The 26,893-nt window shown below is 33.3% G+C and overlaps 1 protein-coding gene across 1 annotated transcript in view; it reads right to left on the bottom strand.

The window, feature by feature from the left end:
- Positions 1 to 10,998: 10,998 nt before the first annotated feature.
- The window catches only part of LOC111416392 (Zona pelucida superfamily protein qsm), a 153,979-nt gene continuing 138,084 nt past the window's right edge, over positions 10,999 to 26,893 (bottom strand). The window contains exons 4-6 of the mRNA XM_023048396.2: positions 20,575 to 20,808; positions 20,067 to 20,214; positions 10,999 to 11,623 (exon numbers count right to left, since the gene is read on the bottom strand). Of these exons, the coding sequence (XP_022904164.2) occupies positions 11,258 to 11,623; positions 20,067 to 20,214; positions 20,575 to 20,808 (748 nt within the window). The 3' untranslated portion in view covers positions 10,999 to 11,257. The remainder of the gene's footprint in view (positions 11,624 to 20,066; positions 20,215 to 20,574; positions 20,809 to 26,893) is intronic.

Below are 26,893 nucleotides of genomic sequence, written 5' to 3'. Positions count from 1 at the left end.
AAAAACAAAATAATACACCGATTTAATCCAAAAAAGGGGGATTTTGAATTCAATTTGTTTCGAATTAACGAATGCCAAATAAAACTGTACCGAACATAAACACGTTGCGAAAACGTATATACACCGCATTAACTTCCAATTTACATTGACCATTTCATTACGTTTCCATTATCGATGGTGATAGCGATATTCAAACTGAAAATGTTGTTAATTGGCAAGTAATTAATTTTCACCGAAATCACGCAAACTTTAATTTGGGTTTCCGCGAAAATTAATTAAATATTAACCGGTTAATTAATGGGGGAAAATTTCTTGGTTACAAATTTTCTGAGTGGTATAGTAAAACGTGATTAAAAATACGACTACAACTCGGTGGGTTTTAAGACTTAATAGAATTTCCAATCAGTCCACTTGGATTATTTATGAGCAAACCACGATGCTTTAAACTCAAAGCTGCTGTAAATTTCATGTGGGGAAACTTAAACTACGTATTTATACACGAAGAGGATAAATTATTTATGTTCGGTTTATAAAAATGGGTATTAAATATTGATTTAGTTGATTTAAAAAAAATGCTATTTATTTCATTGTCATATTTCTATTTTATATCAACTATATAATTATATAGTGTACCTACATTAAATGAAGATATTAAAAAAATATACCAAAAAGATATACTAGAAAAAACTTCTTTAACTTGCTTTTGTTTAAAAGCGAGGGAACTCATTGTAATATACTTCAAGTCAGAAATCTAACCAGTATCATATTTAATGAAAAAGAAATGAATTTTCTCAACAAAATTTTCACCTAAAATAAAAATTTCCCAAATAGCTATTGATTTTCATATCGTTATAAAAAACCATCCCAATTACAATGATATAAAGAATGACCTTATTCATTTCTTAACCCTTAAACTGCTGAAATACGTTTCGAAGACGGCGACTCCTTGCGCCTTATTTAAAGCCATGCTTAAATATACGTTTACAGCATTCAAATGTAGAGCGTTTATATACGTCTCTAGCAATTAGCCACTAATTTAAAAAAAAATGTATCTGATCGGATAAAGCCGAATTAAGAAACACGTGTAAAAATTTTAATATATTTATTTGTTTATAAATAACAATGGTTTTGGTTTGTTTTATAATTAATTTTATAATTAACATTTTATAAAATAAAAAATTAAATTCTTTTACATATTTAACAAAAATTTAATAATTTTTAATTGTGTGATAGTTTTCAAAACACGGTATCAAACAAAGTCCAGCATTGCACTTAGAACACATATACCGAGAATCACTTCTTTTATCATGTTTTGCACACACAACACATCTTTTTTGAGCTTGCTTCTTTTTCTCGGTGGGCGGAACAAGAGATGGAAAATGACGTTCAGTTAACCATAGGGGCTTGTCACAGTCTGAGGCTTTTGGTCGTCCTGGTTTATTACTGTGTATAGGTTTATGATACTTTTGTAAAATTTGAACTATCACCTGATGTTGAAATTGATCTAAAGTTATTTTTTTACATGTGACAGTCATATACAGCGCATGGGCGTTGAACAGGGATATGTCAAGAAGATGAAAGAACACTTTTTTATACCATTTTACAGTCCTCCTAACACATTCTGCTGAACTGAGCATCATGTCACTTCGATCTACGGTACCCATATATTGATTATAATCAACGATACAATGAGGTTTTTTCTTTTCTTCCTTGGTTTCTCTGTCGATTTTTCCAGTGCCAATAACAACAGCATCATGCATGGTTGTTAGCATGCGTACTTCGCGTTTGTCTTGCCATTTTAGTGCCAACAAGCATCGCGATGATTTTGTTTGAACATCACCTTTAGCAAGTTTATGGTCTAGTGCAGGCATTCCTGTTCGATTCTTTTTCACCGTGCCACACGCGTTTGTGTCATTTTTGTGTAGGTATGCGAAGAGATGTGGACTGGTGTACCAATTGTCTACAAACAGACTGTGACGTTTTCCTAAATACGGTTCCATTAACGTTAAAACGATATTTCCCGACTTTCCTATATTGCGCGCTAAGTCATCGTCTATAGGCTTTAGGTCTGTATGTATACCGGTATATATTAGAAAATTTAAAATATATCCAGTCTGACAATCACATATCAGAAAAAATTTTACGCCAAATCTGTAGCGTTTTGATGGTATATATTGTTTGAAAAACACTCGACCTTTAAATAAAAGAAGACTTTCATCTATGCATAAACATTGAAAAGGATAAAAAGATTCACCAAATTTACTTCGTAAATGATCTACAATGTTCCTTATCTTCCATAATGCATCATCTGGCACAGTTTCATTATTGTCGACAAAATGTAAGACTCTCAGTAAAATCAGTTTTGTGATTTCAGGTATTTGTAATACATGTTGCTTTGTTCTGCAATATATCCCATAATGTCTTCATTAAAGTATAATTGAAAAAATCCAAGGCACTGCTGCTAGTAGTAAGATTCGTCACTGTAGCGCATCCGGAAATGTTAGATTCAAATCGATAAATTATTTTATTAAAATCTTCTTGTTTCCAAATAAATTCCTCGATATTTTTCTTTTTTGTTTTCTGTTTAGAATTTTTGGTATAAGTAGAAGTTGTTGGTTGTTGATCATCCGAAAAATCAGTCTCAGATGAATTTGAAGAGTCCGAAGAATCTTTAGGTATGTAAGTTGGTTGTGGAGTGTTGAAATTATTTTCGTCTTCCCATGTATCTGCTTCATCAGGTATATATACTATTTCTTCGTCATCACTTTGTGTTAATACTTTCTCTAATTCTTGGTCTGTATAATATGAATAATAAAATAGAAAAAAAATTTTTTTTCACTTTGAAGTAATTTAAAAATCAAAGTCTATATATACGGTTAGAGCAGCTAAACGTACCGCGTAGATATACGGGCAGAGCAGCGTAAGGGTTAAATAATAAAAATAAAAATAAAGAATTATAATTCAATAACAACAATAGTAGCCAAAAAGAGGATTGGAAAGATATAAAATCTATAAAGAGAAAATTAACAGAAGGAAACGGTATTTTCGTAAAAGCAGACAAGGGTGCTGGTGTAGTTATATTAGATAACAATACATATTTGGAAAAAACATGAATTTTTACAAAATAACAATTATACAGGGTGAGCCAGAAAGAATGGGAAATCCGAATACCGGAGACACTAGACACCAAAATATGACAATTTAACCTAACATCTCTTATACAAATGTCGGTGGTTTTCATGGCACAGGGTGTTGAAAGTTAAATTTTTATTTCGAAATTTCTTGATAATGTCTTGCTTACATTGTCTAAGTCTACTGGTTTCCAAGTTATCTGCTCTTAATTGTTTCAAAGTAATTTTAAGGTTAACATTTAAAATCAATAACACACAGTAACAATAGCTATTAGTAACGATAATAATCGATAACAATAACAATTAATTAATAACAATAGAATATTGTGACTATATTCAAAAATCCAGTGGATTTAAATCTGGATTTCCCACTCTTAGAAAACTCATTACTTCGTGGCATTTTCAAATTGGTAATAACTTTATTGTTGGTAAAAATGATTATTATACACAGAAATTAGATCAATGTTGACAATTAACAAGCAATTGTCGAGACATGAGCGGAAAAATAAGCCAACTTTGCTTATGTTAAAAAATAAAAATTTTAGAAGAAAAAATACATTTAAACATTTAAAAATAAATAATTCGAAAACCGATAGACTTAGACAATTTAAATAAGAGTACCTTTTTTATGTAAAATTGAATGCTCTTTGTGACTTGTAGCTCTAATTAGTCGTAGCTCCACAGCCAAAAAACTTATGATTTGATTTATCGAACGAGCAGTGTGTATCTAGCGCCTTCTACGAGCAATAACAAAACAAATTTCAAATTCGCATTTCTCATGCTTGAAAACATAAAACTACAAAATTTTATGCTAATAGTATAAAAAGATCCAAAATTATCAAGAAATTTCGAAATAAGAATTTAACTTTCAACACCCTGTGCCTCGAAAACCACTGACATTTGTATAAGAGATGTTAGGTTAAATCATCATATTTTGGTGTCTAATATCTCCGGTATTCGGATTTCCAATTCTTTCTGACTCATCCTGTATAAAGCTTAAAAATAATCCGTTGGAGAAAATCTTTAGAAGTACAAAACAGATGATTAATAAATGTAAGGAGACCCTAGTTGAGTATACTCCATTTTTGAAGAATTTCAACTACAAATATTTTAACAGCTCATTCTTCATAAGTATGAACCCCACCATTCCAAAATTATACTCCCTCCCAAAGCTTCATAAAATAAACATGCCCATTAGACCTATTACCTCCTTTAATAACTCACCTACCCTAAAACTTGTTAATTTTATGCTAAACATATTTAAGGATATTAACTTTGTTCCGAAACGACTAAAGATTTAAAAATAAAAGACAAAATTCTTATTTCCTTCGACGTCACTAACCTTTACTCAAATGTTCCAATTGACCAAACATTGGAAATAACATCAAAAATGTTTAACTCATTTTCAGATAATAAAATGATCGTCGACCATTTAAATTACGTTTTAAAACACATAATCACTCAAAATTATTGTACATTTAACAAGAAATACTACTTTATCTTGGAAGGTTTACCTATGGGCATGCCTTTATCAGATATCCTACCAGATATCTTTTTAGACTACATCGAACAAAACTATATTATAAATAAGATTAATCCTCACAAGAAAAATATTAGTAAATGGGTGAGATACGTCGACGACGTTTTTTGCATCTGGGAAGGGAACAGAGAAAAATTGATGAGTTTTTTGAATTATTTGAATAAAGTTAATAAGAACCTTAAATTTACTATAGAAATTAAAGAAAATAATCAACTTAATTTCCTAGACTTAAATTTAACAAGAACAAACAAAGATAAAATTGAATACAACATTCATATCGGTGAATGTTAGTTCAAGGACTGACACGTGCCAAACAAATTCGCCAAAGAAGTTTTCTGATAACATAAAGGATAACACATGCAGCTACCGAAAGTATCTTCGGGAGATGCATTTTACAAACAGCAACTTAAAGCAAATTGGAAACTTCAAAGATCGGAAAAATTCTATGAATGAGCCCATAAATTTTGTCAAACTATATCATAACATAATGAGTTCTCAAATAAAAAACTATACGTCTCAAAATAAAAGGCACGCATTGATTTTGGCTCAAACTGGTCAGTTTTCCTGTATTGAACATAGTTTCCCATAATTTGGACATAATTTTATGCACTACGATTTTATGCGTTTGGGAAAAAAATATTGAAAACTAAGCTTTTAGTCAAAATGTACGGTTGTATGGTAAATTTTAAAACACGGAGTGACACAAAAAGAAATGTTACATTTAGCACGCATATATCTTATTTCTTTGCAAACCCATTTATTGTGTTCGGTCTTCCTTCTTGAGCAGAGGAAACACTGTCGAGTTCGATTTTGTTTCTTTGCTGCTTATGGCATAAATGATAGAAAATGTCTTACTGATAATTTCAATGGTGAACTTTTGCTGCGAACCCATCCAGCATTTGATCCATCTGTGAACATGCAAATATCGAGTATTAATCACTGATAGTGATCCCGCCAAATCTGACGGGACAGTATCACTGCTTATAATGTCTTCCGCAGCCCATTGGTAGGACATGTTGGAACAGTTTTGAACATATTGCTTAAATCTGTAAATGGTGGTTCTAGCCACTTTCTCTATATGCAAATGCAAAGGAGATAGGCCAAGCAGAACATCCATTGCTAGAGGTAGCGTTGTGCTTATCGCAGCAAAGATTGCCAATCCAGCTACTAGTTGAATTCGTGAAAGTTTACTGATAACTATAGACTGACGAACTTTCTTATACCAGGCTGCTGCTCCGTGTGTGATCATAGGTCTAGCCACAGTCACATAGAGTCAGTACAGTTTTTCAGGAGTAAGACCCCAATTTTTTCCACAAAGACTACGACAAGTCCACAAGCATAGTCTAGCTTTATGGAAAACTCCGTGCAAATGTCCATTCCATGAAGAGGTTTTTGTCAAGGATTACTCCTAAGGTTGGGCGAATTAGTCCAACTTTCGTCTCCTTGTTTAGGGCACAATGATTGTCTTTTGCGGGTTTATTGAGAGATTCTCTCCCTTACACCAAGCGCAAATGGTATCTAGGGTCACCTAATATAGACATATACTTTAAATTATATCTTTTAGGTTATTTAATTCTCCATACTCTTCTTGTAGTGCTTTTGGATAGTGTAAACCACGAGATGATAAATAAAATAAGTATCATTTATGATATAGGAATGTTCTTCCCTTGCACTGGAAACAACCCGACTTAGTTTGAGATGCTCTATAACCATTACTCTAAGATGATCTTCGTGTTATTTAACCTTAATATCAAGAATATCATCAATACAACACGTTGAGAAGAATTTTTGCGAACGTTATTCACAAATAGTTCTTTTACAAGTAAAATGTTGTAATAGCACTATCGAAGGTTGAAGTAGCAGAACGATAACATGTTTTTGGAGTGCTCTACGCACAATACGTTGCAAAGGTGTAAAGAAGTATAAACTACGCGATGAAAATGTTCACTAAATGGAAATAACTTTCATAGTAATAAACAAAAATTACCAACAAATAAGACATCCTGTTTTGTATGCTTGAACAACATGTATAAATTCTGAGAAGCAATTGAAAAGTTTTGCATATGTACTTTGAATCAAATATAACCCGCACATATAAAATTGCGTTTTCGAAAATGTATGTAAACATCCACTTAAAATTATGTATACAAACTAATTTCCGCTTTTGAGTTGGTTTTAATATAATGTAGATGCTATTTCGAATGTAAACTGTTAGGCCGCATTTGTATTTTAAACGAATAACACAGTTTTCATCGAAATGAACATCTAAAGTTTAACAAAGGTTAATTATTAATTGCGATTTTCATTAAAATTTTGAATTATGTCGATATTTTGATAGTAGAGATCACAAATATCTCGTTATGATGATAGAAATGTCTTCTGTATAAAGATGTTGAAGATTCCCAAATGACTCTATGACGATGTATGTGGTTTTAAGTTTAAGATTAATTATAAAAAGAATTGTTGAAATTATCAAAATAAGATGAATTTTGGGTTAAAATGCTTTTTATTTTGTTTTTATATCTCAAACAGCTTGTAAGTAACGATTGTTTAAATTTCAGCATAACCAACATAACTTGTATTATTATCAAAACCGCAGAGTTGGATTTAAAAAAATTATAACAGCTAAAATTATCGAAATAGTTATAGCACAAATAAAACTTAAAAAAATTTTAGAGAAGATTCTCTTGTTTTTGAGATATAAATTTTTAAATTATTAGATTTTTCAATATAACCTTCTGAACTAGTAAACATGCATAGTTATATTTATAAATTCATGGCAATCAGGTTTATGGCACCAATGAGATTGTTTATGGCACACTAAAATTTGATTAATTTTGGTTTAAAATGCTTCTTATTTCATTTTGATATCTCGAGTTAACTCTATCTTGAGTAAAGATCTTTTAAATTTTATAAAAGCTGAGTTGAATTGAAAATATTAGAACATGAAAGTTAATGAGAATTAAGAAACTATTTATGGCACAAATAAAACTAGATTAAATTTGGCTCAATATGTTCTTTATCTGATTATGATATTTCATTTCGTTTTTGAGATACGATTTTTTAAATTATCCGTTCCTTCAATATAACCGTCATGACATGTACATGAACATGTTATGTCATGACTTAGAGTTAAAAATTTGTGGAAATCAGGTTTATGGAAATTATGATATGGTTTATGGCACACTAAAATTAGATGAATTTTGTTATAAAATGCTTTTTATTTCATTTTAATATCTCATTCAGCTTATGAGTAACGATCTTTCAAATTCCATCATCACTAACATAACTTTTATAATTGTCACAGAGTTGGATTGAAAAATTCTAGCAACAAAAATACTGGAAACAAGAAATTGATTATGACATAATTGAAACTAGATTAATTTTGGCTCAATATGATACCTCATCTCGTTTTTGAGATACGATTTTTTAAATTATAAGTTTCTTCAACATAACCGTCATAACTTGTATATGAAGACTTATAGTTAAATGTTTGTGGAAATCAGGTTTATGGAAATTATGATATTGCTTATGGTACACTAAAATTACATGAATTTTAATTTAAAATGCTTTTTATTTAGTTTTAATATCTCATTCAGCTTATGAATAACGATCTTTCAAATTCCATCATCACTAACATAACTTTTATAATTGTCACAAAGAGTTGGATTAAAAAATTCTGGCAATAAAAATACTGGAAACAGGAAATTAATTATGACATAATTGAAACTAGATTAATTTTGGCTCAATATATCTCATCTCGTTTTTGAGATACGATTTTTTAAATTATAAGTTTCTTCAATATAACCGTCATAACTTGTATATGAAGACTTATAGTTAAAAATTTGTGGAAATCAGGTTTATGGAAATTATGATATTGCTTATGGTACACTAAAAGTAGATGAATTTTAATTTAAAATGCTTTTTATTTCGTTTTAATATCTCATTCAGCTTATGAATAACGATCTTTCAAATTCCATCATCACTAACATAACTTTTATAATTGTCACAAAGAGTTGGATTAAAAAATTCTGGCAACAAAATACTGGAAACAAGAAATTAATTATGACATAATTGAAAGTAGATTAATTTTGGCTCAATATGATATCTCATCTTGTTTTTGAGATACGATTTTTTAAATTATAAGTTTCTTCAATGTAATCGTCATAACTTGTACATGAAGACTTATAGTTGAAAGTTTGTGGAAATCAGGTTTATGGAAATTATGATATTGCTTATGGTACACTAAAATTAGATTAATTTTGTTATAAAATGCTTTTTATTTCATTTTAATATCTCATCCAGCCTATGAGTAACGATCTTTCAAATTCCATCATCACTAACATAACTTTTATAATTGTCACAAAGAGTTGGATTAAAAAATTCTAGCAACAAAAATACTGGAAACAAGAAATTGATTATGACATAATTGAAACTAGATTAATTTTGGCTCAATATTATATCTCATCTCGTTTTTGAGATACGACTTTTTAAACTATAAGTTTGTTCAATATAACCGTCATAACTTGTACATGTAGGCTTATAGTTAAAAATTTGTGGAAATTAGGTTTATGGAAATTATGATATTGTGTTTGGCACAATAAAATTAGATGAATTTTGTTTTAAAATGCTTTTTATTTCGTTTTAATATCTCAATTAGCTTTTGAGTTACGATATTTTAAATTTCATCCTTTGCAATTTCCATTATTATCATAATTGTAGAGTTGGATCAGGTTTATGGAAACTGTAAAATTGTTAATGGCACACTAAAAATAGATTAATTTTGGAGCTCTTTTCTCATTATGATACCTCATCTCGTTTTTGAGATTCGATTGTTTAAATTATTATCATTATTAATATCTTCCTGTCTGCGAATATCATTAGTGTAGTATTTTCGTGTTATTTTGGCTCTAAATTTGAACTAAAAATAAAGCCATAATGTTGCTATAAATTCTCTTCACGAACTGTAATAATGCCAGTAATATAGACAGCTGAACTTCCTCTGGTGTACCTGTTTCAACCCAAGTAAAACTAATCAAAATTATATTGGTTTAGACGTCTATACACAATTAGAGAATTTAATTTTATCTCACGGGAAAATACCTCTTTCGAATACAAATATAAAATCGATATCTAAACTGAATAAACTCCGGTTGGTTTCGAAAAATTAAATTACCGAACTAACACCCAGAGTTTTGAAAGGCGTTAAAACGTTTTACTTGCTCCCGTTAACAGAATTTAATCGTTATTTATTTACAACATTCAAAATCAATTTCGTGCCGGGTTAAAATAAATATAATCATTTTTATTAATACTTTTTATTGAATTAATACAGACTAGTTATAAAAACGTATCATACACGACAATAACACGAACGAATCAAAAAGATCCCATCGAGTGAATGATTGTGTCACATCATCACGTTCGATTTTCGCAAACGTTCACAAACGCCATCATCGTAATATAATTCCAAAACGAGAAGATTTCCAAAAGGTGTTACACTCATCGAAAAAAAATCCCGAAGAGGGAGATAAAACGGAACGAAGAGAAATATTACTGCAGACGTTTCTCAATAATTCAATCGTCCCGCGATGATCTCGCTTTTCAGGAACAAAGACCTTCGTGTCAAGAGCGAGATTTCTTTTTTACACTCGGAGGACTTCTAGTAAGTGACACACACGTTATTGAACGAATAATGTTCTGATGAGTAGGTCTTTTTTTACAGTTCGTGTTGATTTATATCTTTCTTCGATTTAATTCTGGAATGTGGTAAATTGTGCGAACAGTTTTACTTGAACAGAAGATTTTTTTTGTATAGAATTATTTACAGAAATACGTCGATATTGATTGATCGTTTTACTTAATTCTATGGTTTAGTTAGCATGAAAAAATCGGTGAAATAATTAACGCGAATATTATATATTATAATTAAATTCCCGATAATTATTGCGCTGTCTATTCCATAATCGAGGAAGGTATTATTTATTTAATTTTCATCTATTATAATTTATTTACCGTCGGTTTAATTTTATTTATTTCCAATTCAATGCAAAAGTGAATATCATGAATTCTAAATTAAGTTTATTAACTACAAATGTGTTCAACAATAAAATTTTCGCCCGAATTATTCACGCCAACTCACCTTACAAATCAAAAATGAATATTTACTTTACAAATTACTAATAGAGTTATTTTAATGGTATTTTATTTTTATTTTTAATTTTTTTTAACGATTTATCAAAATTATCATTTTAAAATTAATTAATTTAAAGCTGGCAGTTATTTTTATGATTAATTTTTTTGTTAAGGAAAAAAAATCTTATGCTATAAAGGTCGGCTAAAAATATAATGTTGTGTTTATGTGCAGAGTCCGAAAATTAATACAAAAGGTAGTATTTTTGTTTTAATAACATCGTAAGTATCACAGTCATCCTTAAGCATTAAAATTCAATAAGAAAACAAAATTAAAATCGTTATCGTTCGTTGTAAATCAAGGATAAATCGCTTTTTTTTGTTATTTTTCTGCACCGCAAATTGTCTTTTAAACATTCTTTCTTTCACATTCACCTTTTGCTAGTCGTTGTATCTATAGGAATAATCTGTTAATCAAAATTGTCGCTATAGCAAGAAGTGAAAATGAAATGTTACAACTTCTTGTAGTTGAGCTTTGAATAATGTATTCTTGTTCTTCCTCGCTGATTTTTTCCAATTTAAAATTAGCGGGATCCGATGTTATAAATTTTTTCTCTTTAAGTTGACTTCCGGCTATCAATTTTTTATCACTATAAATTTTTTCTTGTTCTTTTACGATCTCTTCGAATTCCCCCTTTTCATCCTTTACTTTTATGAAAGATGTTATGGAAATTTCAAAAATCTTATTCGGATCTGCTGGTAATTCGGGAATCGCTCTTTTACGTCTTCCATAACCAATGGTTTCATCACGACAACCAACCTAAAAATAGAAAAAAAATATATACTAAAACTTATATAACAAGCTTATAACTTTGAAATCAGATCATATCCAGCAGTACACGATTGAAATTGATCCGAATTCACAAATAAAACTACATCAAATTTGGCTCAATATCTCATTATGATATCTCAACTCGCTTTTGAGATACGACTTTTTAAAGCATCAGCTTTTTCAATATAACCTCCACAATTAACAAACATGCAGAATTATATTTAAAAGTTCATGGCAATCAGGTTTATGGCAACAATATAATGGTTTATGGCACACTAAAATTACATTAATTTTGGATTAAAATGCTTTTTATTTCATGTTCATACATCTATTAGTTCTTGAGTAACGATCTTTCAAATTTCATCGTTATTAACATACTTTGTATAATTGTCATAAACGTAAATTTGGATTCAAAAAGCTATAACAACTAAAATTATGGAAACAAAAGAAAAATTATGGTACAAATAAAACTAGATTAACTTTGGCTCAATATGCTCTTTATCACATTTTGAATATATCTCATTTTAAATTATTAGCTTTCTCAATATAACCTCCGTATCTAGTAAACATGCAGAGTTATATTTAAAAGTTCATGACAATCAGGATTATGACAACAATGAGATTGTTTATGGCACACTAAAATTAGATTAATTGTGGATTAAAATGCTGTGTATTTCACCTTAATATCTCAATTAGATCTTGAGATAGGATCTTTTGAATTTCATATTTAGCAATATAGCTTATATAATTATTATAAATGCAGAGTTAAATTGAAAACATTAGAACATGCATGTTACTGGGAATTAAAAAACTATTTATGACGCAACTAAAACTAGATTAAATTTGACTTAATATACTCTTTATCTCATTATGTTATCTCATCTCATTTTTGAGATACGACTTTTTAAATTACCAGCTTTTTCAATATAACCTCGATAACTAGTAAACATGCAGTTATGTTAAAAGTTTAGGTTACATGCCATAAAGAAACTTATATATGCGGCAAACAAATTCAACAAGTGTAGAAGTGGTAAAGGATAAAGATCTTAATGATTACTTCGTCTTCAGTAATGCTTTTCAGAACTGCACCATTTGGCAAGATCGATACACTGGAAAGGAAGTGTGTTTAAAATAACTAGAGAAGTTCCTCAGGGATGCAAGTAGTTTAAAGTGGTATAGACATGTTGATGGAATTCTGATAGAAGCCAAAAAAACTTGTTTATACTTGTGGGGTCTGCTTTTGTTCCAAAGCATTGATGTAATGATTAAATCGAGCGGATTTAAGGAATTGTCTTTTTTAATCGAAATCATTTAAGGTAAAGATTTCGACGTAACATAGAACAAAGTAAAAAGAATTACGGGACTAACTTATATCGGGAAGTAAACGCAATTTCTCGATATGCAAATAGTGTGGTGTGATGATAATATTTTTTGATACACATAACTGGAACACAATGAAGAACGATTGAGAAAATGAAAAAATTTATCCGGCATAATAGTAAGTGTAAAAAAAGCTAAGAGATAACAAAATTAGAACTAAGTTTTACTCTACTAAAACGTAAAGGCTGAATCATCTCTGATTGTCATCTCTCTATCTGGGTATTCACGACGTAGAGCACCTCTCTCTCTATAACGGAGTCTTCGACAGACACCATCCTAAGACTCTGAGCGATTAAAGATGCTGTTGAATCAAAAAAAATTTACTATCATTGTTTCCAAAAAATCGTCGAGGAATTATGGCACTAACATCTGGAGGCTGGCACTCATCATTCAACTGGCGCGCTTTCAGGTTGATCTTGATTCCGAAAAATCTGTTCTCCTCAAGGTCGAAGAAATGCAACGTGAATTTATCAAAATCGATGTTGCACAATTTCAAAGCCCTTAATCTCAATATATGTAGAAGTCTTTGCTAATGAAGGAATTCTGCACAATTGAGTAATGTTTTCTGACATTCTGAGTTTAGCCAAGGTCATTTGCGGTCAAGGTTCTGTAATATGTTGACCAGTTTTCATAACGTAGGGAGTGCCAGATATAATATTAAGTGATGTCTGAAACAATGTTGAGAGTTATCAGAGACATTATTGTCGTATTAAGTCCTGTCCATAATAATGTTGAGGTTGGCCAGGTTAAAATGGTTACAGATAATATGGATGTCGTGTAGTTTGGACGATGCCAAGGATTATCAGTGATAATAGTGAGTCTTTTCCGTGATGATAATTACTCTGATGAAAATAATAATGATGATAACCAACCCAGAAAAAATTCCACTTAATTCCTCGCTAAAATTCCACTTAAACTGTCTACAGAAGTCAAGTACAGTAAGCTAACGTGGAAATCCCACCTAGACAATAGAGTTAATAAAGCTTGTGTCGCCTTCGGCCAGTGCCGGAGGGCTGTCGGGAGGACTTGGGGTCTGTCTCCCAAGATAGCCCTGTGGATCTACACCGCCGTTGTTCGACCAATGCTAACTTACGGTGCGGTGGTATGGTGGACTAGAACTTCTAAGTCTACCGCCACCACTGCGCTTAATAGAATACAGAGACTCGCGTGTCTGTATGTTACAAGTGCGCTGCGATCAACCCCCACAGCGGCCATGGAAATCATGTTAAATTTACCACCACTCAACCTACATATCCAGGAAGTGGCGTTGGTAACCATGAAACGACTACAATCAGTAGGAACTATGAAGGATGAGGACGCTGGCAGCAGTTCAACACTCTGGAGGGAAGCAGTGCTAGACACACCCCTACTCGAGTGTAAGACTGATCACAGACCAGCAAAATATGTTTTCTCAAGGAAGTACCTCACCCACGTCAGTCTCACAGTTGTAGATGTACATAGAACTTTAAAGATCTACACTGATGGTTCAAAAGGACGAAATGGTGCAGGCGCGGAGGTATTCTCTCACGATCCCCTGATTCGCCTCTCAGAACCTTTAGGGTCCAGCACCACCGTCATACACGCGGAACTAACTGCTATTAAACTTGCTGCTGACTGCATTGTTGAATCCAACAAGCGGGGTAAGTTCTTTTAGCTTTAAGCAGAGTTATTATAACGTCTGCAGTAGTTATGGATTGTCACAAAGCACTGGAGGAGGCCGCGAAATACAATTCTGTCAGAATCCAGTGGATTAAAGGGCATTCCGGCTCCAAGGGTAACAACCACGCGGACAGGCTAGCCAAACGTGCTGCCGGTAGAGCGCCCTGTGCACCCGAGCCGATAATTACCCCCACCTTAGCCACTCATATCGAGTTAATAAAGCACATTACCCACAAAAATTTTTTAAACGGGTGGGACCGTACCCCGGGCTGTCATCTCGCTAAGGAATTGTTAAAATATCCTTCAGCCGCAATAGCCCAGTTTTTCGTAGGGCTCGGTAAAAGTGCCCTTCGCACTGCCACAGGTCTCCTCACGGGACACTGTAAAGTAAATAAGCACCTTCAAAACATGAAGCTTTTGCTGACTTTCCTCTCTGTCGAGCCTGTGAACAGGATGACGAGACGGTTAAACACATCTTGTGTAATTGCCCCTCTCTGACCGACCTCAGAATGAGGACCTTCGGGAAGGAATGGCCAACCACAGATGACATCAGGAATGCACCTCTAGGAGCTGTCCTAGCCTTTGGTAAATCCTTAGGCTGGTTGATGTGACCAGAGCGTGTAATGGGAGGATGCACAAGGGGCCCAATGGGGCCTAAGTGTGGCGTGCGGTTTTGCATGCACTCCCCAATCCATACATACATACAACCAACCCAGAAGCATCAATTTACAACAAACCGAAGATATGTCTAAAGGAAGCTAGCTAAATGAATTCAAAGAAAGAAGCCAGAACAACCTTTGCATACGAAAAGTGTGATAGAAGTTTAGTAGTAAATAAAGAAGTATCGAAAAAAAATTGGGTAATTGATACACTAATAATTTTAAAAACTGAAACAGATCAAGAAGTAAAAAAAAACAGAACTCATAACTAGAATTATAATCCTAATTCTTCTCCATGTTCGCCAGAAAGATATAGATTAACCTGGTAATGGAAAAAGAAGACTTCTAAGACACCGTGAAACAGATCAAAGTGGTACTAGAGAAATAAGACAATGGAGAATGTATCAGGGTCATACAAAGTGATGCCAAACAATGCGATTGAGTCTCGAGGATAGGTCTACTGTTGAAATGATAGGGAATGCAAGAAGCTTCGGCGAAGATTACAAAAACACAACGAAGGAAACAGCATCTAATAATAACAAACAGTTGTAAGTGCTCTTATTTGCTGGAATTACTTGGGTGAAGCTATCAGGATAGAGCGTAGAAAAAAGTTCAACCTTGATTTTGATACAAGATCAGAAGTACTCGGTCGGAAGAACACACAAGTTTTCTGCTAATTATTAACTAATCCCCTTGAAGACTCGAAGAATCGTGAAACTGATAGAGATTTTGAGTACCATACTGCATAAAGAAATGGTGCAGAAAGCATTGGGCAATGAAAGACGCTATACAATAACGAAAGTAGACTCAAATCGTAGACTATAATAGATCTCCTAGTGTCTAACCTCGTTCAGAGATTCCAGAGATATTCTGTCAGGAATCATAATAGTGCTTGGAGGAAAAGTATCACAGCGTTCTTTGTCCTCTTAAAGTTTGATCTGCTGATACCTACCACGTACGCTATTGCCACATACTTAAAGCATATGACTCAAGAATTTAAATGATAAGTCATCTGCTACATTCCCCGTTTCATGAAATAATAAACCAATTATCTCTACAACAAAATTACCATACGCAGACATCGCAAATTCTTTGGCTTCCAATCATAGAGAAAGAAAATTATAACCAAAGGCGTGTCTTGGTCTTGAAAACACATTTTACATTCTCTGTATCATTAATTGGATTGAAAAAAAGGAAAAGCACGAATATTCAAAAAAGGCAACTTTAAACAACATTTTTTACATTACTTAAAATTAATCTCTTTTTAATGCAACAAGCCGTTTTGAAAAATCGCTGTTAGTTCTTGAGAAATAAATTTTTGAAATAATCGACAATTTTTTCGAATTTTGCAATTTCCGCCGATTAAGTTTAAAATTCGTATAAAATCCATTTCTTGGAATATGAGTATGAAAATATCCCAAAGTGTCAATAAGAGTGTCCTCTTTATAATGAACCAACCCGTTTTGAAAAATAACTTTTAGTTTTTGAGAAAACAATATTTGAAGTTTTGATAAAATTTTCGATGTTACAATTTTCATTGATAACTTTCAAAATTCGCTATAAAATACATTTCTTGATGGATACTTGTGGAAATATCACCAATGATTAATTAAAGTATCCTATTTTTAATGTAACAAGCCGTTTTGAAAATCACTTTCAGTTCTTGAGAAATAAATTTTTGAAATGATCGAGAATTTTTTCGAATTTTGCAATTTTCGCCGATTAAGCTTTAAAAATTCGTATAAAATCCATTTCTTGGAATATGGGTATGAAAATTTCTCAAAGTGTTAATAAAAGTGTCCTCTTTCCAATGAACCAACACGTTTTAAAAAATAACTTTTAGTTTTTGAGAAAACAATATTTGAAGTAAGATAAAATTTTCGATGTTGCAATTTTCATCAATAATTTTCAAAATTCGCTATTAAATTAATTTCTTGAAGGATCCTTGTGGAAATGTCACCAATTATTAATTAAAGAATCCTCTTTTTAATGCAGAAAGCCGTTTTGAAAAATCACTTTTAGTTCTTGAGAAATAAATTTTTGAAATAATCTAGAATTTTTTCGAATTTTGCAATTTTCGCCGATTAAGTTTTAAAAATTCGTATAAAAACCATTTCTTGGAATATGAGTAAGAAAATTTCTCAAAGTGTTAATAAAAGTGTCCTCTTTCCAATCAACCAACACGTTTTAAAAAATAACTTTTAGTTTTTGAGAAAACAATATTTGAAGTTTTGATAAAATTTTCGATATTGCAATTTTCATCGATAACTTTCAAAATTCGCTATAAAATACATTTCTTGAAGGATCCTTGTGGAAATATCACCAATCATTAATTAAAGTATCCTCTTTTTAATGCAACAAGCCGTTTTGAAAAATCGCTTTTAGTTTTTGAGAAATAAATTGTTGAAATAATCGACAATTTTTTCTAATCTTTCAATTTCTGCCGATTAAGTTTTAAAAATTCGTATAAAATCCAGTTCTTGGAATATGAGTATGAAAATTTCCCAAAGTGTTAATAAGAGTGTCCTCTTTCCAATGAACCAACACGTTTTGAAAAATAACTTTTAGTTTTTGAGAAACACTGTTTGAAGTTTTGATAAAATTTTCGATGTTGCAATTTTCATAGATAACTTTCAAAGTTCGCTATTAAGTTTATTTCTTGCAGGATCCTTGTGGAAATATCACCAATTATTAATTAAAGTACCCTCTTTTTAATGCAAAAAGCCGTTTTGAAAAATCACTTTTAGTTCATAAGAAATAAATTTTTGAAACAATCGACAATTTTTTTGATTTCGCAATTTCCGCCGATTAAGTTTTAAAAATTCGTATAAAATCCATTTCTTAGAATATGAGTATGAAAATATCCCAAAGTGTTAATAAGAGTCCTCTTTCCAATGAACCAACCCGTTTTGAAAAATAGCTTTTAGTTTTTGAGAAAACAATATTTGAAGTTTTGATAAAATTTTCGATGTTACAATTTTCATTGATAACTTTCAAAATTCGCTATAAAATACATTTCTTGATGGATACTTGTGGAAATATCACCAATGATTAATTAAAGTATCCTATTTTTAATGTAACAAGCCGTTTTGAAAATCACCTTCAGTTCTTGAGAAATAAATTTTTGAAATGATCGAGAATTTTTTCGAATTTTGCAATTTTCGCCGATTAAGCTTTAAAAATTCGTATAAAATCCATTTCTTGGAATATGGGTATGAAAATTTCTCAAAGTGTTAATAAAAGTGTCCTCTTTCCAATGAACCAACACGTTTTAAAAAATAACTTTTAGTTTTTGAGAAAACAATATTTGAAGTAAGATAAAATTTTCGATGTTGCAATTTTCATCAATAATTTTCAAAATTCGCTATTAAATTAATTTCTTGAAGGATCCTTGTGGAAATGTCACCAATTATTAATTAAAGAATCCTCTTTTTAATACAGAAAGCCGTTTTGAAAAATCACTTTTAGTTCTTGAGAAATAAATTTTTGAAATAATCTAGAATTTTTTCGAATTTTGCAATTTTCGCCAATTAAGTTTTAAAAATTCGTATAAAATCCAGTTCTTGGAATATGAGTATGAAAATTTCCCAAAGTGACAATAAAAGTGTCTTCTCTCCTTCTCCGAAGGAGAGAAGATATCCGGCCGAAGGACATGCCGAATATCCGGCTTTTCGCAAAATCACTACTTGAAATCAAGGAAATTACGACACATTTTTTATAGACATCTTATAGATGCAACATCTTTCTTCGAACCCCGGGGATAAAACTCGACATATTAAATGTTTTAGAAAATCCCATTAGTAGCTCACTGTCAAAGATTAGCTATTTGATCATATATCATCAACGTTTAATATTAGCCGCACCTTGCCGCAACTAGATACATATGCATTGCTCACATTCTTGGTGTGTTATTACGCATTAGCGATTAAATCGTATTGATCTGTATCACCAAATCAATGCCACGTTTGTTTATAAAGTAATACTGATATAATTCAAGTTCGTTTCGGATTCTTCGTTTAAAGAATTTCGATTTAGTAACTTCTTTGACCTAGATGGCGACAGTTTCAGTACAATATATCACTAAATAATGGTCAAACCAGTCGAGTCGAAGGCTGTTTTCGCTCCAGTTAAAATATACGACCGAAAATATCGGTGACTTTTTGGTTAACTTAATTGCTTTTGCGATATATAGTTGGATAAAATAGAATATACGTTCTCTTATATTTCATATAAGGATATAAAAGTGTTTTCGCCGACTTCTATCGTTGTATACAAGATAAAATATTACATCCTATCCTCGTAGAAAACGTCAAATTAAAAAATTGGAATTAATTGGGTTCTTTAAATATTCAAATTTGAATATTTTTCTCATCGTTTTTCTTTTTATTACCGCGATAAACTTAAAGGTTACATGGACTCTTTATGGTTGTTAGATGATAATTGTATATAAAACAGGATTCGATCTCCCACAGAAGGTAAATTGCCATTTTACGTTGGACGTAAATTCCCTGGGCGAGGAAACTTCGCAAGGCGCCGCCACCCAACTGCCACTAATTAATAAACAACCTGTATAATAATTTATGTGCGAGCAACAAGCTTCTAGCGCCTGCGCTCATTAATTAGTCCTTAAATCTTGTGGGAGAAGCAAAATTTTATCGTTAAAGTTTGCGTTATGCTTCATAAATTAGACATAAGAAAGCTTAAAATTAATTTTAATAAACTAAAATACTTACGCCAATACACATATCCAAACAAACATTTACTGTTCCTTTAAATTGGACGTATGTTGAATCAGGAAATTTAAAAGCTCGGAATTCCGCTTGTAAGAAATCTCCATCGGTGGTGTTAAAGTTTCCGAAAAGGTAAGGGTCAACAGCACATCTGTAAAATAAAATTTGTGATAAAAGCAAATTTGCAAAAACAATTGGATTTAACGAATCCTCTTTTTGCGTGTATCGAATATTAAAGCTGGTCTTTACAGGTTGGATCGGGTTAAATATTGCTCAATTAACCCGATCACCCACAAACACGACCAACAGCGTACGCGCGCAACATTGTAACTGCTAATCCCGATTCCCTATAAACCCAGTACCAACTGCACGGGATTGGTTTTCGCAATATAATGGCATAATCTATACGGAAACTAGTCCCCTACAGTTTTACGGGAATGCGTCCTTTCTATATAACATAAATTCCATTCTATGTAGTGATGATAGAAATCGCTCGATTGTAGATACTCACCCATTGGTAATAATCATTTCCTCTTGAGTCTTTGTATCGGTAACCTGCATGTTATTCACCAAAATGCCATAGATAGGAGCGGATTCTTGATCTAGGAAGATCTCCATTTTCAGTTGAGTTCCAGGAGATACATTCAACTCTCCCGTTACTAGTTTACCTCCTTGTCTAACACCAACTCCCAGTTTAGGCGCTGGCGCTCTCGCTGTTATAAAATCGGTTATATTTGAGATGTCGCTGTAAAAGAAGAACAAAGGTAATTTTCAAGCGGTAATTACATCTCTCCAATTCGACGACCTCGCCTTAACTATTAATGAATAATTGCGTTTTCTTTATAAAGTGCCATCTGTTTTTCATGCCGTCGGCAAAGGACCAGTCACATCCAGCTATTTTTACAACGTCAATTAAACGTACAAGGTTTTATGTCCGGTCTCGGTTACTACATCATCGATGTTATGGGACGCTTTGCCTCTAGGACAAATTGTTTCTATCGACAGTTATTCGTTTACGACACGTTAGATAGCGATATTACATTCAACTTTAACGTTTATCGTTATTGTGTGTAAAAATTTTCCTAAATGAGAAAATACAAACCACACCTGTTCAAATTTATTATAGATATAAAAATATTATTCTTAAATCATTTTTAGATTAACTAAAACATTTACTTTCTCTAATGACGGCTAAACCCGAATATTTGTAGTTCTAGATCTAGTGTTAGTTCTAGTTTTACACTAGTACTATGTAGAACTAACACTATACTCAGAACTAGAATCATATGGATTTAGCCGTCTTTACTGTTACACTTGCACTGTCAGTAGAACTAACATTAGACCTAGAACTAGAAACATTTAGGTTTAGCCATACGTCTCTTAAGACGGCTAAACCCGAATGACTCTAGTTGTAGGTCTAGTGGCTGTTCTACTTTTACACTTGCACTGTCACTAGAACTAACATTAGACCTAGAACTAGAAACATTTGGGTTTAACCGTCTTTAGAGACGTGCAACATTTGGGTTTAGCCATATGTCTCTTAAGACGGCTAAACTCGAATGTTTCAAGTTCTAGGTTTAGTGGTAGTTCTAGTTTTACACTAGTACTATTACTATGTAGAACTAACACTATACCTAGAACTAGAATCATTCGGGTTTAGGAGTCTTTAGACACGTGCGGCTAAACCCGAATGTAAATGTGTAAAAGTAGAACTAACACTATACCTAGAACTAGAATCATTCGGGTTTAGCCGCACGTCTCTAAAAAGGGCATAATGCAGGCAGAATGTTAGTTCTACTTTTACACTTGCACTGTCACTAGAACTAACATTAGACCTAGAATTAGAAACAATTATGTTTAGCCATACGCCTCTTAAGACGGCTAAACCCGAATGTTTCTAGGTCTAGTGGTAGTTCTACTTTTACACTAGCACTATTACTATGTAGAACTAACACTATACCTACAACTAGAATCATTCGGGTTTAGCCGTCTTTAGAGACGTGCGGCTAGAATGATTCTAGTTCTAGGTATAGTGTTAGTTCTACTTTTACACATTTACATTCGGGTTTAGCCGCACGTGTCTAAAGACTCCTAAACCCGAATAATTCTAGTTCTAGGTATAATGTTAGTTCTACTTTTACACTTGCACTGCCACTAGAACTAACATTAGACCTAGAATTAGAAACATTTAGGTTTAGCCATACGCCTCTTAAGACGGCTAAACCCGAATGTTTCTAGGTCCAGTGTTAGTTCTAGTTTTACACTAGCACTATTACTATGTAGAACTAACGCTATACCTAGAACTAGAATCATTCGGGTTTAGCCGCACGTCTCTAAAGACGGCTAAACCCGAATAAAGTACACGTTTCAAAAAAATTACACCCAGGAGATCCCGGAAGAAGCTAGTGTATTGCAACTGGATTATAAATCAAATCAATATTTTTCCTGAATTTTTAAACATAATTTGGACTGACGTAAGTACTTTTACAAATTCTGGTGTTTTCAACAGAAACAATGAGTATATTTGGAGCATCAACAGTCCTATGCAATTCAGGGAAATCAGGACACGAATTCATTTTAGTTTAAATGTATGGGCAGGAATCTATGAAAATCGAAAATCAGATCCACATTTTTCTGGGGTAATTTGAATGGAGAAATGTATGATTGTGTGGCAGAATGGACTAAGGTAAGGGTATCTTACATACCCAAAGCGGGCCGTTCGGTCCCTACTTCTAATGCCTTTCGACCATCAGCCTAACGTCATTTCTGCTGAAAACCCTTGAAAAAGTTCTGGAACGGTATATCCGTATGGTGCCATTGGTATCTGGTCCTCTGAGCCGCCACCAGTATGCTTATCAAGCGGGAAAATCTGCAGAATTGGCTCTACACAACTTAGTTGGTAGAGTATCCAGTACGCTGCAGGATAAAGAAATCTTGGTTTGTGCGTTTCTGGATATAGAGGGAGCGTTCAACAACGCAATACCACAATCTCTTGAAAGAGCTGCTCTTGACAGGGGAGTGGAAGCAACTATAGCGGGTTGGATCCGCAATATGCTAGATAGTAGAATAGTTTCTACTTCACTCCACGGTGATACGATACGCTTCAGGCCGGGAGGTGGCTGCCCGCAGGGAGGGGTGTTATCTCCCCTGCTTTGGTCCCTCCTAGTTGACGATCTGATTGCGATAGTCGAAGGCGTTGGTGTGGAAATACAAGCTTATGCTGATGACATTGTCGTTATGGTCAAAGGAACCTGTTTGCCGAGGATATCTAAAGTCCTCCAGGTGACCCTAGATACCATTTGCGCTTGGTGTAAGGGAGAGAACCTCTCAATAAACCCGCAAAAGACAATTGTTGTGTCCTTCACCAGGAAACGAAAGTTGGATGGATTAATCCGCCCAACTATCCAAGGTGAAGAAATTCCTTTCTCAAAGGAAGTCAAATATCTAGGAGTAATCCTAGACAAAACCCTGTCATGGAATAGACATTTGCAGGGAGTTTTGTACAAAGCTAGACTATCCTTGTGGACTTGTCGCAGTCTTTGTGGTAAAAATTGGGGTCTTACCCCTGAAAGACTGTACTGGCTCTATGTGACTGTGGTTAGACCTATGATCACATACGGAGCAGCAGCCTGGTATAGGAAAGTCCGACAGACTTCAGTTATCAGTAAACTTTCACGAATTCAACAAGTAGCTGGATTGGCAATCTCTGGTGCGATAGGCACAACGCCAACTCTAGCAATGGAGGTTCTGCTTGGCCTATCTCCTCTGCATTTGCATATAGAGAAAGTGGCTAGAACAACCATTTACAGATTTAAGCAATATGCTCAAAACTGTTCCGACATGTCCTATCAATGGGCTGCGGAAGACATTATAAGCACTGATACTGTGCTATCAATGCCGTCAGATTTGGCGGTATCACTATCAGTGATTAATGCTCGATACCAGATTGTACTGCCTGAGCGGCAGTCCTGGATCGAAAATGAAAATTCTCTGGTTCAGGCAGACATTTGCTTGTACACAGATGGATTAAAAACGCCTGAAGGGGTAGGAGCAGGAGTATACTGCCAGACAACCTGAATTAAGCAAGCTTACAGCCTGGGTACGTACTGTACTGTATTCCAGGCGGAAGTATTTGCTATTGACATGGGTGCTAAAATCCTTCTTGAAAGAGGGGTGAAGAACATGACAGTACGAATTTTCTCAGACAATCAAGCCGCTCTCCAGGCGCTGCAAGCCGTGAAAACGGTGTCGGCTCTGGTTAATGATTGTAAGAGAACATTAAACACACTTAGTTGTGACAACAGAGTCTCTCTGATGGGTCCCTGGTCACTCTGGGGTTGCTGGAAATGAAACGGCAGATAAGCTAGCACGAGATGGCAGCGTTGAAGCGTTTATGGGGCCGGAACCAGCAGTTGGTGTATCATTTGCGATGGCCAAATATAGGATTGGACTGTGGGCTGAAGAGAGACTTCGCCTACTGTGGACCAATTCTCCTGGAATGAGACATGCTAAAGTGTTTATTAACATCGCCACTGTCAAACCCGGGAATATTTTAGGACTTGCCCGTAGTAGCATAAAGGTGTAATGGGTGTTTTTACTGGGCACTGCCGATTAAAAGCACACCTCAACTTGACGCAGAGACGGTTGAGCATGTTTTATGCCACTGCCCTGCCGTTAACCGTATCAGATTCTCGATTTTTGGATCGCAGTTTATCTCCTCAAGGGATCTGAATGACCTTTCGCCGAGTAAGGTATTAATGTTCGTTAAGAGCATTGGACTGCACGGTGAAATTTGATAACGATATCTATCGGGGTACAATAGATCCATGCAATGTAATGTAATGTAATGATTGTGTGAAATGTGTGATTTTTGTGATGCAGAATTTCCATATCGATGGATAGGAAATAATGGGACGATAAGATGGCCTGCAAGATCTTCGGATCTAAATGTTTTAGATACATTTTTATGGGGAACTTCGAACAACAAGGTGTACCAGCAAGAACATGATAACATTGAAAACCTCAGAGAGAGAGTATCATAACTGAATTTAGATCCATAAGAAGAAGAGATGTAGAGAGAGCTGTAGGAAATATGAAGTATTTTACATTCAACCAAACGTTGTTATTTTAAAAACTAAAACGGCTAGATCCATAAACTTAGTTGAAAAATGATGAGCTCTCAGATACGCAACTTTGCCCCCATTTAAACATTTCTGTATCTCTTATGGTTTCTGAGATCCCAATGGTGGGGGTCGAATTTGAATTACCCTGTATGTTTAAACCTTTTTTTAATAGGAAAAATGAAATCAGTTTTGAGTCAGGTGTCCTGATGTGGGTTTATCGAGTGATAATACCTAAGGTTTATAGAGAACTAATGTAGAATGAGTTACATGTGGCACATTTTGGTAGTTCAAAAATGAAAGCGTTAGCAAGACAATATTTTTGGTGATTAGACCATGACATAGAACAAGTTGTTAAGAACTGTGATGCAAAAGAAGGTTAAAGAAGGTTAATAATAAAAGAAGATTAATGAAGCTAAAGGTGTTTTTGACAGAATACATATAGATTTCATGGGACCTTTCAGAAATAAAAATATTTTTGATTATTACTGATGCATTTTCGAAATGGCCGGAGATATATGAAATGTCAAAGACTGATACAGAAACTCAGAGATTGTTTCTCAAAATATGGATTACCGAATTCAATCTTTACAGATAACGGTTCACAATTTGTATCAAAAAATTTGAAGAATTTGGCAAATTCAATCATCCTGCAAGCAATGGAGCTGCGGAAAATGCAATCGAATCGTTTAAAATAGGATTAAAGAAAGCACTTTACGATGAGCCAAATAGAATTACAAATTTTTCCAATATTATAAGTCGATATCTGTTTGCATATCGTAATACCCACATTGTTATACAGGAGAAACACCTTCGATGATAATGTTTGGTAGAAAGATTAAAACTCGATTAGACATTATGAATTGTACGGAAAGAGAAAGGAAATGGGAGAATCAAGTTAAACATTTCAAAGGTAATAGGGAACAATACTTTGACGAGGGGGAGATTGTCTATGTGAAGGATTATAGAAAATCTGGAGAGAATAAATTTACATAAGCAAAAATAATAAAGGTATTGGGGTCGAGAACGTATTTATGTCAAGGTTCAGAGAATATTGATCTGGTATGGAAGAGATATATGGATCAGATTATAAAGACTGGACACTTTTACCAGAATTGTGACATGGATGCAAAAGCAAAAGACGAAACTATCACAGCAGTGATAGGCCAGAACATGAAAAGCAGATAGAGAAAAGAATAGAAGAAGATAAGGAGGCAATGAATGAAGAGACTGAAAATGATGAAAGTATAACTGACTATGAGATAAGAAATAAAAAAAGTAACATAGCTAGAGAACTAAATAAGGAGAACACGAGAGGTAATGATAAAGTTCAAAACAGGGTTCAGATAGAAGGTTAAGACCTAGAAGTAACTTTAAACCACCAACTAGATTAAACTTGTAAAACTTAAAGAGGGAGGATTGTAATAGATAGTTTTAGTTTTAATATAAAAGATGTGACTACGGTGTGCAGAACAAACGCGCCGGTAGATTTAAGGTTATGTATAATATAAGTAAAAACGAAAAATCATCTTTGTAACGGTCATGGTCAGTGTAACATCCTTATTCTAAAAGACAAATAAAGTATTGATTTAAAAGTAACCAAGGTGGTATTGTTTCGTATATCTGGAAAGGCTCAAGATATTACAAGTGTTAGTTCTAGTTTTACACTAGCACTATGTAGAACTAATACTATACCTAGAACTAGAATCA

This window comes from Onthophagus taurus, chromosome 7 (assembly GCF_036711975.1).
Source record: "Onthophagus taurus isolate NC chromosome 7, IU_Otau_3.0, whole genome shotgun sequence".
Taxonomy (NCBI): Eukaryota; Metazoa; Arthropoda; class Insecta; order Coleoptera; family Scarabaeidae; genus Onthophagus; species Onthophagus taurus.
This window is presented reverse-complemented; position numbering and strand designations above follow the sequence as displayed.